The sequence below is a fragment of the Bombyx mori genome, chromosome 21, assembly GCF_030269925.1.
Source record: "Bombyx mori chromosome 21, ASM3026992v2".
Classification (NCBI taxonomy): Eukaryota; Metazoa; Arthropoda; class Insecta; order Lepidoptera; family Bombycidae; genus Bombyx; species Bombyx mori.
Genome location: NC_085127.1, coordinates 11,939,021 through 11,953,705, shown reverse-complemented (window position 1 = coordinate 11,953,705; position 14,685 = coordinate 11,939,021). Strand labels below are relative to the sequence as shown.

At 42.6% G+C, this 14,685-nt stretch overlaps 2 protein-coding genes across 2 annotated transcripts; both read left to right on the top strand.

Annotated features, from left to right (window-relative positions):
• Nucleotides 1-2,002: 2,002 nt before the first annotated feature.
• On the top strand, nucleotides 2,003-8,586 carry LOC101746950 (uncharacterized). Its single transcript, XM_004929670.4, has 2 exons — nucleotides 2,003-2,370; nucleotides 8,315-8,586. Exons 1-2 carry the CDS (start codon nucleotides 2,116-2,118, stop codon nucleotides 8,453-8,455), a joined length of 396 nt encoding a protein of 131 aa, XP_004929727.2. The 5' UTR covers nucleotides 2,003-2,115; the 3' UTR covers nucleotides 8,456-8,586.
• A 1,707-nt stretch (nucleotides 8,587-10,293) lies between these two features.
• Nucleotides 10,294-13,086, top strand: LOC101746808 (uncharacterized). The gene is made up of 2 exons (XM_004929669.5): nucleotides 10,294-11,472; nucleotides 12,908-13,086. Exons 1-2 carry the CDS (start codon nucleotides 11,272-11,274, stop codon nucleotides 13,046-13,048), a joined length of 342 nt encoding a protein of 113 aa, XP_004929726.1. The 5' UTR covers nucleotides 10,294-11,271; the 3' UTR covers nucleotides 13,049-13,086.
• The last annotated feature ends 1,599 nt before the right edge of the window (nucleotides 13,087-14,685 follow it).

Here is a 14,685-nt window from a genome sequence, read left to right as displayed (position 1 = left end):
AAATGGCGCATAGACATCAACCCAGCGAAAAGTACTGCGGTGCTATTTCAGAGGGGAAGCTCCACACGGATTTCCTCCCGGATTAGGAGGAGGAATCTCACACCCCCGATTACTCTCTTTAGACAACCCATACCCTGGGCCAGGAAGGTCAAGTACCTGGGCGTTACCCTGGATGCATCGATGACATTCCGCCCGCATATAAAATCAGTCCGTGACCGTGCCGCGTTTATTCTCGGTAGACTCTACCCCATGATCTGTAAGCGGAGTAAAATGTCCCTTCGGAACAAGGTGACACTTTACAAAACTTGCATAAGGCCCGTCATGACTTACGCGAGTGTGGTGTTCGCTCACGCGGCCCGCACACACATAGACACTCTCCAATCCCTACAATCCCGCTTTTGCAGGTTAGCTGTCGGGGCTCCGTGGTTCGTGAGGAACGTTGACCTACACGATGACCTGGGCCTCGAATCAATTCGGAAATACATGAAGTCAGCGTCGGAACGATACTTCGATAAGGCTATGCGTCATGATAATCGCCTTATCGTTGCCGCCGCTGACTACTCCCCGAATCCTGATCATGCAGGAGCCAGTCACCGTCGACGCCCTAGACACGTCCTTACGGATCCATCAGATCCAATAACCTTTGCATTAGATGCCTTCAGCTCTAATACTAGGGGCAGGCTTAGGGACCCCGGTAACCGTACTCGTCGAACTCGACAAAGAGGTCGACGTGCAACCTAACCCATGCATCAGCCCGCTGAGTTTCTCGCCGGATCTTCTCAGCGGGTCACGATTCCGATCCGGTAGTAGATTCATTCGCGAAACAATTGCTCTTGAGTTGTTAGGTCTCCTTCGGAGGCGCTCGGGCAGTTGTTAGTAAATCCCACCCCTCTTGGCTGAGCCTTTGCTCGCCCACCTGTCCTGGTGAAACTGGAAAGGCCTTCGGGCCACCAGTAAACTTTCAATCATAAAAAAAAAAAAAAAAAAAAAAAAAAACAGTAGTAGCAGTAGTAGGCTAGTAGGGAAAAAACTAATATACATTTGGACTAGATCACTCATGAACAAAATAGCTATGATGCTATGATAAATAGGATGGGCCATCCATAAATTACGTCACACGAATTTTAGGACTTTTGAACCCCTCCCCCATGCCCCTTGTCTCACTATGTCACATTTCGATAATCCGGTGGTAGATTCTGCGAAGCACGGCTCTTGCTGGGGTTCGTGTTAACAACATCGCCAGGTTTGAGCCCCGTAAGCTCACTTACTAGCCCGGTGACGCTAATATGGTCTTTCTAGACCATCAACTTAGGGAGGAAACAAAAAAATATTCAGTGATGTAAATACAGATGGCGCTTGTATGACCATAGCATGTTATTTAGTACCACACATTTCGATCGGCTTTTTGTTTAGTGCAAGCCAATCCTGTGATGCTATATATTCATATATTTCTGATACATTTGTGATTTTATATTAATAAAAATAACAAAAAATTTAAGAAAACAGACTTCATTTAACTTTCCCCATAAATTGAGAATATCACCAATGTAGTCGAAGGTTAATTAAATATCCATTATTAAGGATAATTCAAAGACTCTTAGCCAGATCTTGATTGTTTTTTTAATGGGACCACATGAGAAGTATCAGCTTTCAAATTTAAAGAAAATCGTCAAAATCGGTTCGACTATAATTTTTTTTAACACACATTAATAAATAAAAACAGTAGAACTGAGAACGCCGCTATTTTTTATTAAAAAAGTTTTAAATAGCATTATCATAAATAAAATAGTTATTATGGAAATAGATTATTAAATATCATTGCAATAGAAGAAATACATTATTCTTTGTAAGTTCTTCTTGGTAGTAATTATTACCATGCTGTCTATTTTCGCAATAAAGTATACTACAGCCTTTATATTAAACAATTGAGACTTCGACCTCATGCCTCAAAGCAGTGGTATTCGCGTCACGATGCCCATGAGCTTAAGCTTAACCGGTTTATATCATGTGGGTCGCACGAACGAGCGCACATGTAATTAATAAGTAATTAAGAAAACACACACACAGACATCTTTTACATTTTTGTTTTATATATATTAATGTACATACGCTATAATGGCTTATGTCTTTATACTAAAGTTCATTACGAAAACGAAGACAGAGCGGTCGTCTTTCACGATGAGAGCCATAATTTTATTATTTTTAATATTCTTTTTTGATTTCCGTGAATGCAGTCACACGTTTGTGGGCACAAGTGTAATGAGACCACTCGTGTACAAGACCAATGCAACCTACAGCGCCCTAACGTTCAGGAAAAGAATAGAATTTATGAACTACACTATTCCAAAAAGCGGAAATTCAGTTATACAGGTATGGTTTTGAAAGTTTTTTTTTTCTTTTGTGAGCACAGATGAGCATTCGTGCACGCGGACACAGTCACCGTCTACTTTGAGGACATATCTCAATTCTAATAGAAATAGCGAATGCTTTAATCCATTTTTATTTATTGCTTAGTTGGATGGACGAGCTCACAGCCCACCTGGTGTTAAGTAGTTACTGGAGCCCATAGACATCTACAACATAAATGCGCCACCCACCTTGAGATATAAGCTCTAAGATCTCAGTATAGTTAGAACGGCTGCCCTACCCTTCAAACCGAAACGCATTACTGCTTCACGGCAGAAATAGGCATATTGAAACCAAAACTGATAACTTAGCGATAAGAGATAAAAGAGAGAGTCATCAGTCTGTCATGTGTACTCTCATACTTTAGAGTAAATTGGTCCTTTAAACTGTATTATTGTAATAATTCAATATCACTGGTCGCGGACGCTGTCGGATTTAAAGTAAATCTATATATTAATACGTGAAGCAAAAACTTTGTATCCCTTTTTACGAAATTACGCGGACGGAGGAGTATGAAATTTTCCACACTTATAGAGAATATAGAGAAGAAGTGCACAATGCTAATATTTTTTTAAAATAATGCATAAAAGATACATTAAATCAATAAAGAAAACATTACACACACTACCATGTATTTGACACACACACACATATACTCTTTGTTTATTGTCAAAATTTTGATATTGCTTAAAGTCTGTCTGTAGTCAAATTGAGAATAGGCTAGAATTGTTTATCTTTAATATTAAGAGCATTTGTCTATAGTGTAGTTTTGGCGAAATCTGTAACAATAGGACCATAATAATGTTGAAACTTATAAATTCAATTAATTATAGTCGAATTTTGACTACTGCAGGACCACTAGTTTGTATTAATAAATCACGTAATCAATAAAACGTCCTCTATGTTATTCTTATGCAATTAGAAGAATTTGATTTGAGCCCTACAACCCAGCAGAGGGTAACAGGAAATAATGAAGAAGAATGTTATTCTTGGGGCCAATGTTCACAATATGAGCATTATTCTTGCTCAATAAGCCCGACGATTTTTTAATTTAAACCTTAAATCATTAAAAAAATCACTGGATAGTTGTGAAATGTATGTTAACAGTACTCAATAATGCGAACAGGGTTGTCGATTTTCAAGTTTATTAAAAAAATGCCTATTATCGCTTAAGTAAGCGACATGAATTTTTTTTTCATAACTTGGATCCCCCGGATCCACTCTCAGTGCTTTTAGGCACATCAAGCTCTTCTATGAGCGAACTAACCCATATCCATAGCCCACTGAATTCCTCACTGGATCTACTAAGTGAGTAGCGATTACGATCCGGTGGTAGGTTTTTTTTTTTTTTTTTTTTATGATTGTAGGATTACTGGTGGCCCGGAGGCCTTTCCAGTTTCACCAGGACAGGTGGGCGAGCAAAGGCTCAGCCAGGAGGGGTGGGATTTGCTAACAGCTACCCGAGCGCCTCCGAAGGAGACCTAACAACTCAAGAGTAGCTGCTTGGCGAATGAATTTACTACCGGATCGGAATCGCGACCCGCTGAGAAGATCCGGCGAGAAACTCAGCGAGCTGATTCATGGGTTAGGTTGCACGGCGAACTCTTTCTCGTGTTCGACGAGTACGGTTACCGAGGGTCCTAAGCCTGCTCCTAGAGCTGAAGGCGTCTAGTGCGAAGGTTATTGGATCTGATGGATCCGTAAAGACGTGTCTAGGGCGTCGACGGTGACTGGCTCCTGCATGGTCAGGATTCGGGGAGTAGTCAGCGGCGGCTATGATAAGGCGATTATCATGACGCATAGCCTTATCGAAGTACCGTTCCGACGCTGACTTCATGTATTTCTGTATAAATTCGAGGCCCAGGTCGTCGTGTAGGTCAACGTTCCTCACGAACCACGGAGCTCCGACGGCTAACCTGCAAAAGCAGGATTGTAGAGATTGAAGGGTGTCTATGTGTGTGCTGGCTGCGTGAGCGAACACCACACTCGCGTAAGTCATGACGGGCCTTATGCAAGTTTTGTAAAGTGTCACCTTGTTCCGAAGGGACATTTTACTCCGCTTGCAAATCATGGGATAGAGTCTACCGAGAATAAACGCGGCACGGTCACGGACTGATTTTATATGCGGGCGGAATGTCATCGATGCATCCAGGGTAACGCCCAGGTACTTGACCTTCCTGGCCCAGGGTATGGATTGACTAAAGAGAGTAATCGGGGGTGTGAGATTCCTCCTCCTAATACGGGAGGAAATCCGTGTGGAGCTTCCCCTCTGAAATAGCACCGCAGTACTTTTCGCTGGGTTGATGTCTATGCGCCATTTTCGGAACCACTGTCCTAGGGCTAGGGCTGCGCTCTGAAGCTTCTTCGCGATTAGGGACTTATTTCTACTGGAATAGTAAACAGTCGTGTCGTCGGCGAATAAAGCTAAATGGGTCGACGGCGACCGGGGAATATCGTTAACGAATAAGCTAAATAGGAGAGGTGAGAGGACAGAGCCTTGCGGGACTCCAGCTGTGAGAGGTCGTGGGGAGGAGCGGGTTCCCTCGACTCGATATCGAAAAGAGCGGTTCGACAAGAAGTCCCGTATGATGAGCACGAGACTATCCGGCACACCCATGTTGAATAGTTTGAAAATCAAACCGTTGTGCCAGACTTTGTCGAACGCTTTTGCGACGTCGAAGAAGAGAACTCCCGTGTATAACGGTTTTGGTCGATTAAGCCCCACAAGAATGTGCTCCGTGAGGCGGTGCACCTGTTGAACGCATGAGTGATTTGTACGGAATCCGAATTGTTCATCGATGAGAATGCCCTTGGATGAGACGAAGTCTCTGAGGCGTTTGTAGAGCAGACGCTCATACAGTTTGCCTAGAGACATGAGGAGGCTGATCGGGCGGTAGCTCGTCGGATGATTTTTTGGTTTACCGGGTTTATGTATGCCGATAACGTCCGCTTCTTTCCACACCGCGGGAAAGATACAGTTCGCCATAGCGGCATTGAAAATAGATGCCAACATCACGATGAGTTGGACGGGTAGAAGTTTAATAACGCGGTTGGATATACCGTCGGAACCGGGAGCCTTGCGAGGACGTAGGTCTTTGATCAAGTCTTTAACTTCCACTGGGGTGACGGGTGGTAACGCATCAGAGGGTGGCAAGGAGGCTCTGCGTTCTACCTCACTGTCTACTAATTCTACATGAACAGGGTCCACGGATTGAGTGCTGGGCGTACACTGGGTTTGCAATGTATCGGCCAGCAGCTCTGCTTTTTCGTCATCATCGAACGCCATGAGTCGGCCTGAGGGGCCTACGAGGGGGGGGCATAGTTACTACCGTATCCGATTGGTAGGTTCTACGAAGCACTCTTGCTAGGGCTTTTTTTTCACAGGAGAAAATCGCCGGATCCCTCGATCGACGGGCCAAGAGCCCGCATTAATGGCGCCGCGCTGCACCTCCTCCGGAGCGGTCGGGGGAACGCGGCCTACCATCGACCGGTTTCGTATTACGGGCGAGCGTGCCGAGCACGCCACCCATGCCTAGGTTCTTCCCCGCACAAAACGAGTGGAGCCCGAAGCTCTTAGGGGGGCGGGTTACGGACGGATCCCCGGTCCCGACCCCCTGCTCGGCGGTGGCGGATTTCTGCGTAGTGAGGAAAGTTTTGCCTCACTCGCCCCGCCGCTTCCTTCTGCGAGATGGTGCACTCGCAGAAGTCGAGCATAGCTTTCCAAGACTCGTCACTGCCAAGCATCGACGCCACGGCGCCAGATAGCCGCCGTGTCCAGGTCGTATCCACAATGGTGGCACCTCGTCGTCGGCTCAGCTCCCATCCGGTGCAGGTACTTCCTGAAGCATCCGTGCTCAGTCAGCACCTGCACCAGATGGAAGGTGAGGCGTCCTCGGCCACGATTCACCCAGTCATCAAAGACCAGGTAAACCGCCTCGACAGTCCGTAGACTCCACGTGGGGTTGGCCAACCGCCTCGACCACGACTCGAGCACGGACCGCCGAGAATGGGCCTTCCGCGCCCGCAACTCACTATTAGGGAGACGCGCCATTCCCAAAGCACGAAGTTCGCTGCACCACCGATAGTCGGCAGCGAGCGACTCCACCTCCAGCTCCCATAGAGGCGTTCCCGCCAACATACACGCCGCCTCGAAGGAGACGGTGTGATATCCACGGAATTCTTGCTAGGGCTAGTTTTAAAAAATTCTCTCAGGCTGAGTCCTTGAGCTCACCTACCCGATCGAGCGTACAAAGCCCCGTAGGCTACCAGCGAATAGTTAAGGAAAAAGGATATTTGTATTTTACGAGAGCTTAACAAAGCTGTGTCTGCATTAAAAAGAACATAGTGTATTTCATTAATCATCATTTTTTAGCTCAATGTTTTTGTCTGTTGACTTGTTCTTTCTGAAATTTACTAAATTATAACATTTCATCTCAACTAAATAGGAGTCAGCGCCATTTTTGGCGAGTCCTATATTGCGTCGATATTTTGGACGTACATAGATATTGTGCGTTTTGTCGTATGCGAAGTCTCAAAAATAATTTCAATTCATATTTACTATTGAACAATAACTCGTAATTAATTTTTGCCAAACTCACTCACAAAAGATATTATTGTAATACCTATAATGAAAGCGAATAATTACTCTTTCATGTGGAAACACTTGTATAAATAAATTCAATCAATTATAATAACTGTGAATTGGTGTTTATTTTGGTGTAGTTTTAAAAATATAAATTTATTATTTCACGAACAAAATTTCGACATTTCTCTCTGTTGTCTGAAACTGAAAATTAAGGTAAATTTTGTTAGGAAAATTTCAGTGCTGTGTTTTTTATTTCTTAAATTAAAAACATTGACGACTTAAAGATCGGCGTAGAATTACATAACCTTAGGTCCTTTTATTGATGATTCTAGTCCATTATTATGTTTCGCATAGACAGGTCATCGGCCTTACAGCCTAGGTGGTGTAAAGAAAATACTGGTCCCCATAGACATCATAAGATAAATGCGCCTTGAAACCTAAAATCTAAGTCTAAATCTTAATTGAATAGATATTTAGCGGCTGAAAAAAAACTATAAAGAGCAGACTGCCGTGTGTGGCGATTTCTACGGCACGATCTAACGGTGGTTTAGGACTCCTGAGTGAGAAACCTCCTCACAATATCCGCCGTATCGAGTATAACCGCTTTCTGTACCAGGTCCGTAAAGGTAGTCCAGCTGGTTAAAGATGTGGTTGAAGCCGACACAGCTATCATATACACGCTACATGGCGGTAGTCTCGTGGGCGAGGTCTAAAAAGTTTTTAATTTGTCCTTGTCTGTATTCACGATTTTGGTGGTATGGTATTCATGAGGAATGGTGATGTCAACCAATACTCCTCGACGGAAAATAAACCTATCCATGATAATAGACACCTTGTACTATACTGACGGGAGAAGATAACGCGGACGCTCACCAACCCGCTGGTCTGATCTAGTAAAAATGCTCACCGGCCTGCCGATAACCGAGGCTATAAAGACCGCCGAGGGCAGGAAAACGTGGGGAAGTATTGTGCATCGAGCGGTCAACGTTTCAAATTAGACACGATCTTCAGCAATGAAGAGACCGACTCAGAAGAAAGAAGAAGACTATACTGAGACCTTAGAACTCATATCTGAAAGTAGGTGGCGGCATTTACGTTGTAGTTGTCTATGGGCTCCGGTAACCACTTTGTATTAGGTGGGCCGTGAGATCGTCCACCCACCTTTACAATAATAAAAATAGTATAGCGTAACATCACCATTTTCAAGAACTGCTTGAGTTTTGGTATCGGTAATGAATCGATAATAATTATTTTTATTTCTAGCGAACAGCATGACCCTAAACGAAGTTAAGCTTCTGAGTGATGCGGTCCATTTTGTTGCAGGGCATTCTGGCCTACGATCGGACGCATTCCGGAGCAACCGCCAACATAACTGAAGGAGGAATAGGCTACAACAAAGTCAAGATACGCATGAAGAGCGACAGGGGAAACGAAATCAACTATGAGATTTATATATACGCTTGATTATTTAATCTAAACTTATTTCGATTTCGAACTACCGTTGCGATACGTTGAGATCGGAATTTCTTTTATTATCCATGATTAAGATTTTTAAAATTGAATATTAAAATTAGTAAGGAAATTAGTTCACCGAATTTTAGGGTGTTTTTTTTTATTCCTTTGATGGGCGGACGAGCTCACAGCCCACCTGGTGTTAAGTGGTTACTGGAGGAGCCACGTAAATGCGCCACCCACCTTGAGATATAAGTTCTAAGGTCTCAAGATTCTAAGGTCAGGTGAGGCTGCCCCACCCTTCAAACCGAAACGCATTACTACTTCACAGCAGAAATAGGCTGGGTGGTGGTATCTACCCGCACGGACTCACAAGAGGTCCTACCACCAGTAAGTGTCTTTCAAGTTTTAATATACATTTTTGTGGCCTCATAGACAGTTGACCATACGGTCTACTTAATGGTCAGTGTCGCCGTGGACGTCAGATATACCAGGGGCACAAGCCGCTACCCATCGCTTAGGAGTTAGCTCGAACCAGATTTCTAAAAGGAGACCTCATAGCGCTCAAGAAACAACGTGCGAGAAATTCTACAACTGGATGGTATTGAGCAAAAAAGATCTCTGGAAACGCTCTTTGAATAAATGCAGTAATATAGACGAACTCTAAGTCGATGACGGGACCTCCCGCTTGTTAAAAGAGATAAACTCGAACAATAGCATTTTATTAATTATTGTAATTAAAATCAAGATAGCACACAGATATGCAAAACGGTTTTTTTTCTTTCTTAAAAATAGCATATTCGAGCTGCTTCTGATTTAAAGCACTATTTTTATGATGTTTTTAGTTCTTTTAGCAGCTGAATTAAACAGTAAATGAGCTTAGATTAAGCTGCTTCTATGGCTCAGGCTACAAGCATTTATGTCTGAAAAAATTAATACACTTATTGAAAATAAATTTTACTTATTAAAATATCCGCCATTGTTTCGACCTATGTATAATTGGTGAAATAATTGTGAAAAATATTTTGTTAATGAAGTCATTAAAAGATAAACTTAATGAAAACGAAGCTAATTATCATTTTAAAATGCCTAACGTTTTCAATTTTATTACCTGATCGAGCCACAGTGTAAATGCTGGAAAAACGACAAGGGTGTCCCGAATCACTAAGATAACTCCACAGACCCTGCGACCGAACCATACTGACTAAAAGATCTATGTTAACACACCGATTACATCTACACTTCGCACACAGCACTTAGGGTTAATTAAGATTTTTTCATATAGCTTAGATGGGTGGATGAGCTCACAACCCACCTAGTGTTAAGCGGTTATTGGAGCCCGTGGACATCTACAACGTAAATGCGCCACCCATCTTGAGATATAAGCTCTAAGGTCTCAGTATAGTTACAACGGCTGTTCCACCCTTCAAACCGAAACGCATTACTGCTGCACGGCAAAAAGCCATGGTGGTGTACTGGTGGTAGGACCTCTTGTGAGTCCGCGCGGGTAGGTACCACCGCCCTGCCTATTTCTGCCGTAAAGCAGTAATGCGTTTCGGTTTGAAGGGTGGGGTAGCCGTTGTATCTATACTGAGGTCTAAGAACTTATATCTCAAGGTGCGTGGCGCATTTACGTTGTAGATGTCCATGGGCTCCAGTAACCACTTAACATCAGGTGGGCTGTGAGCTCGTCCACCCATCTAAGCTATATGAAAAAATCTTAATTAACCCTAAGTGCAGTGTGCGAAGTGTAGATGTAATCGGTGTGTTAACATAGATCTTTCAGTCAGTATGGTTCGGTAGCAGGGTCTGTGGAGTTACGTATGTATGTAAACGTATTTAAGTATTTAGGTCAGTGTCTGAAACCAAAACGCAGGGAATCCTAATTTGGGGTCGGTTGACCGTGCGTGATTTGTTTCCAATTCCCAGTTATCATGAATCACAGTTTTTTTTTTCAGACGAGCACACGACGAGGCGGGTACCATTTTTTCCAATGAAATACGCTTTTCATTTTTTTTATTTTATTGCCCTTGTAGGCAGACAAGCATACGGCCCTCCTGATAGTGAGTGTTTACCGTCACCCATGGACTTCAGCAACGCCAGGGGCAGAGCCAAGCCGATGCCTACTTAATACTCTCCACAAGCCTCGTTTCATAGCCAGATGATACGTGACAAAAAATACCTCTTGAAACACACTGTGGAATACCCAGTGGCTCCAGGTAGTATGGATGAACTTTACTCCGGTGGCGGACGGTGCAATGGTAAAAACGAGATGACGGTATCATCTTGAACAATTTCTCATTCTTCCCATGGAACATATGGTACAAAATACAGAGGGAACCGAAGTCCCTCCGCAGACCCAGAGCTTCCAAACGATCCGTGAAAATGGGGTTATCGACAATCCGAACGGCCCTCTCCTGTATGGAGTCAAATGGAAGAAGCTAGTATTTGGGAGCCCCGGCCCAGAGATGGGAGCAGTACTTCACGTGAGGCCAGACTTATGCTTTATAAAGCAAAAGTCTTTGTCCAGGCGTGAAGTAACGCTTCGCTCTGTTAAGGACTCCCAGCATTTTGGAAGCCAACTTGGCTTTGCCTTCCAAATGACTCCAAAATTGGACATCGCTCGATATGTCGACCCCAAGTATCCCGATACTCTCGGAAGGTTGCAGGGATACTCCTTGGAATTGCGGCGCCATGACAATCATAGTTACAACATGTTAACCAACTGCAAGTTTACTATACTACCTACATTTGAATTCCATAGACCAAATCATATTTAATGGGAGCAAACTCCTCGCAAATCACAATCGTTCAGAGTCATTTCGACAATGAAACTGCAAATCATTATATTAGTCCTCGCCGCTGTGGTGATCGTAGAATGCGGTCACCTATTCGTCGGTACCAATATCAATAGACCTATGGTCTACCATCACAACGCTAAGTACGACGCCAAATTATTCCGCAAAAGGGTTGAGAACCTTCATTACGTTCTACCCCAGGTGCCATCCACCATTGGCAAGTCCATTCAGGTTAGTGTGCCTACTATTAATTTTGTTCGCAACATTACATGCAGTAACTTATGCCGAGTTTTTTGATGTTGAATATGTAAGCTTACCTTGAAATTAACCCACAGACACAGCCCACTGAGTTTCTCGCCGGATCTTCTCAGTGGGCCGCGTTTTCGATCCGGTGGTAGATTCTGCGAATCACGACTCTTGCTAGGGTTCGTGTTAGCAACGTCATCAGATTTGAGCCCCGTGAGCTGACCTACTAATTCGGCAAATCTAGAATAACCCCTCGAAGTTAGTAGAATAGGTAGAAACAAAAAAAAAAGTGTAGTTAGAGGGATTTAGGCAATATTAAATATCTCATTTTTTCTGATAGCTATGTTTATTAAACTAATGATAGGTAGTTGTGAATACAAAATTTTTTGAAGCAGAAATTATTGCGTTGCCTTTAAATCATATAAATATAAGATATTATCTAGTATTTAATATTATATAGTATATACTATGCCTTTACACTGATGCATTCAAGATCGATGTAGTCTCTCAAGACGGGCTTGATTGATCGTGATTTTCAAATGATATATTTTCCCACTGCAGTCCACGGATTTTAGGATCTAGATATCAAGAACTGGACTGCTCATTTAGTTAAAAATAATTGCTGCTTTTTGTGTAATAATGGTAAGCATGGTAAAATTGCAGTCTTGAGTCGTAGTTGGATGGGGTGATATTCTCGAGAAATACTGTTTTCCCAGCGGTACCCAGAATTGTTTATTCATGGGTACTTGTAATTCACAGTCAAAAACTATTCCGTTTTCAGAACGTATGTAGCCAAAAGATCTACGGAAACGCACTGTGGATAAGCGCAGTGGTTCCAGCTTGAATAAAGTGCGCACCGATAGCAGACGGTGCGATAGTGAAATAGATAAACACATTTGTATACATATATTGGAAACAATATTTCGGTTTTTTTTTATTGCTTAGATGGGTGGACGAGCCCACAGCCCACCTGGTGTTAAGTGGTTACTGGAGCCCATAGACATCCACAACGTAAATGCGCCACACACCTTGAGATATGTTCTAAAGTCTCAAGTATAGTTACAACGGCTGCCCCACCCTTCAAACCGAAACGCATTACTGATTCACGGCAGAAATAGGCAGGGTGGTGGTACCCACCCGCGCGGACTCACAAGAGGCCCTACCACCAGTAACTACGCAAATTATAATTTTGCGGGTTTCATTTTTATTACACGATGTTATTCCTTGACCGTGGAAATCAATCGTGAACATTTGTTGAGTACGTATTTCATTAGAAAAATTGGTACCCGCCTGGGATTCGAACACCGTTGCATCGCTCAACACGAATACACCGGACGTCTTATCCGTTAGGCCACGACGACTTACTCACGACCTACTTTTGAATTGTGAGCGCACTAAATTCTTCGTTTTTTTTTTCCAGGGCATTCTGGCCTATGATAAGACTCACAGCACCGCTTCCGCTAACATCACTCAAGGTGGAATCTGGTTCACTTTCGTCAATCTCCGTATGAAGAGCGAACGCGTAAACAAGCTTAATTACGATGTCTACATCTACGTTTAAATATTGTTTGAGCAATCAATAAATATTTAACAAACAGATTAAATATGTTTTGTTTTCTAGGATTTCAATCACTCATAGATGCAGACACTCACACATACACAATACAACATGCATGCGCGCACACGCCCACATACACACACACACAAATACACACACATTCACGCACACACAAATACACACGCATAATGACCTTAAATGATAACACCTAATGATCTCTCAACACTAGTCCGCGCATCTATTCACGACTTAACCTAATCTAATCTATCTTAAGAAGGAGGGAGCCTGGAGATCAGCAATACAGGTCTTCGAACCTAGTACAGACTTCAGCTCTTTCAAAGGCTTACAAAATAAATTATAAGGTTAATTTCCATATGTATTTGTACTTGCTTTTATCTGCGAGAATGCGGGGATTGTGGTAGCCGAAGTTCTTGATGCGCTGATGATGAATCAGAAGGTTGCGTGTTCACATCTCGTCGCCGGCACCAGTTTGTAAGGAGGATTAACGACGAAAGGAAGATCTTCCACCGAGCGGGTGATATTGCTCGTAGACCGACGGTCCTTATGTTGTTGTTGTTTGGAACTTGTATATATGCGCTTTATCTTGAAAATGTCGTAAGCGAGATTCAGGCATCTGTCAAATATGTTGCGTTGTAAGATGGCTACCCGCCACAATACCTTTAAGAGAGAAATAAATAAATTATTATTATAAAAATATTATTATGACTACAGCTGTACTTAGAACGCGTTTGTGACATTCGAAACAGTAGATGAGATATGTTCACATCTATACATATAAATAAAATTGGAGTGTCCGTTTGTAATATAGAAATAACCGTTTTTTACTACATGCATATTATGAATATATACACGGTACATACACCAAAATAACATTTTTACAATTTTTGTCTGTTTGTTTGTCTGTCTGTTTGTTCCGGCTCATCTCTGGAACGGCTGGACTGATTTTGACGAGACTTTCACTAATAGGAAGCTGATGATATAAGGAGTAATTTAGGCTACTTTTTTCGGTCTAGTCACTCGGTCCACAAACAAAGGCACTTTAAGGAACTCATTCCAAAAAAAATGCAATAGGCCGTATCTTCAACACAGGTAGGTAGGTAATAAAATCACCGTCTGATTATCTACTTTTTTAGACTAGCTTCGCCCCGCGGCGTCACCTGCGGTACGACTAGAACCGCGGGTAACATCGCGGGACTCAGCTATCAATAATAAAATTAAAAGTTTCCGAAGCGAAGCGAGAGCTGGTTGCTAGTATGCAATAATTTATTACTAGAGGTCCCGCAGTAGTCGAAATTCGACTATAATTAATTGGAATTGTAAGTTTGTACACTATTATGATTGTATTTTATACTTCTATAATCACAAAATTCGCCAAGGCTACACTATAAAAGTAAATAAATAAAGACAAATAATATTTAATCTATTCTCAATTTGACCACATACGTCAAGATCAAGTTTGACAATAAATAGTATGCATGCGTGTGTGCGTCAAATACATGGTATGTAGTGTGTGTAATGTTTTCTTTATTGATTTAATGTATCCTTTATGCATAATTTAAAAAAAAATTGCCCTGTGCACTTCTTCTCTATATTCTCTATCCTCCTCCTCCTCGAGTCGT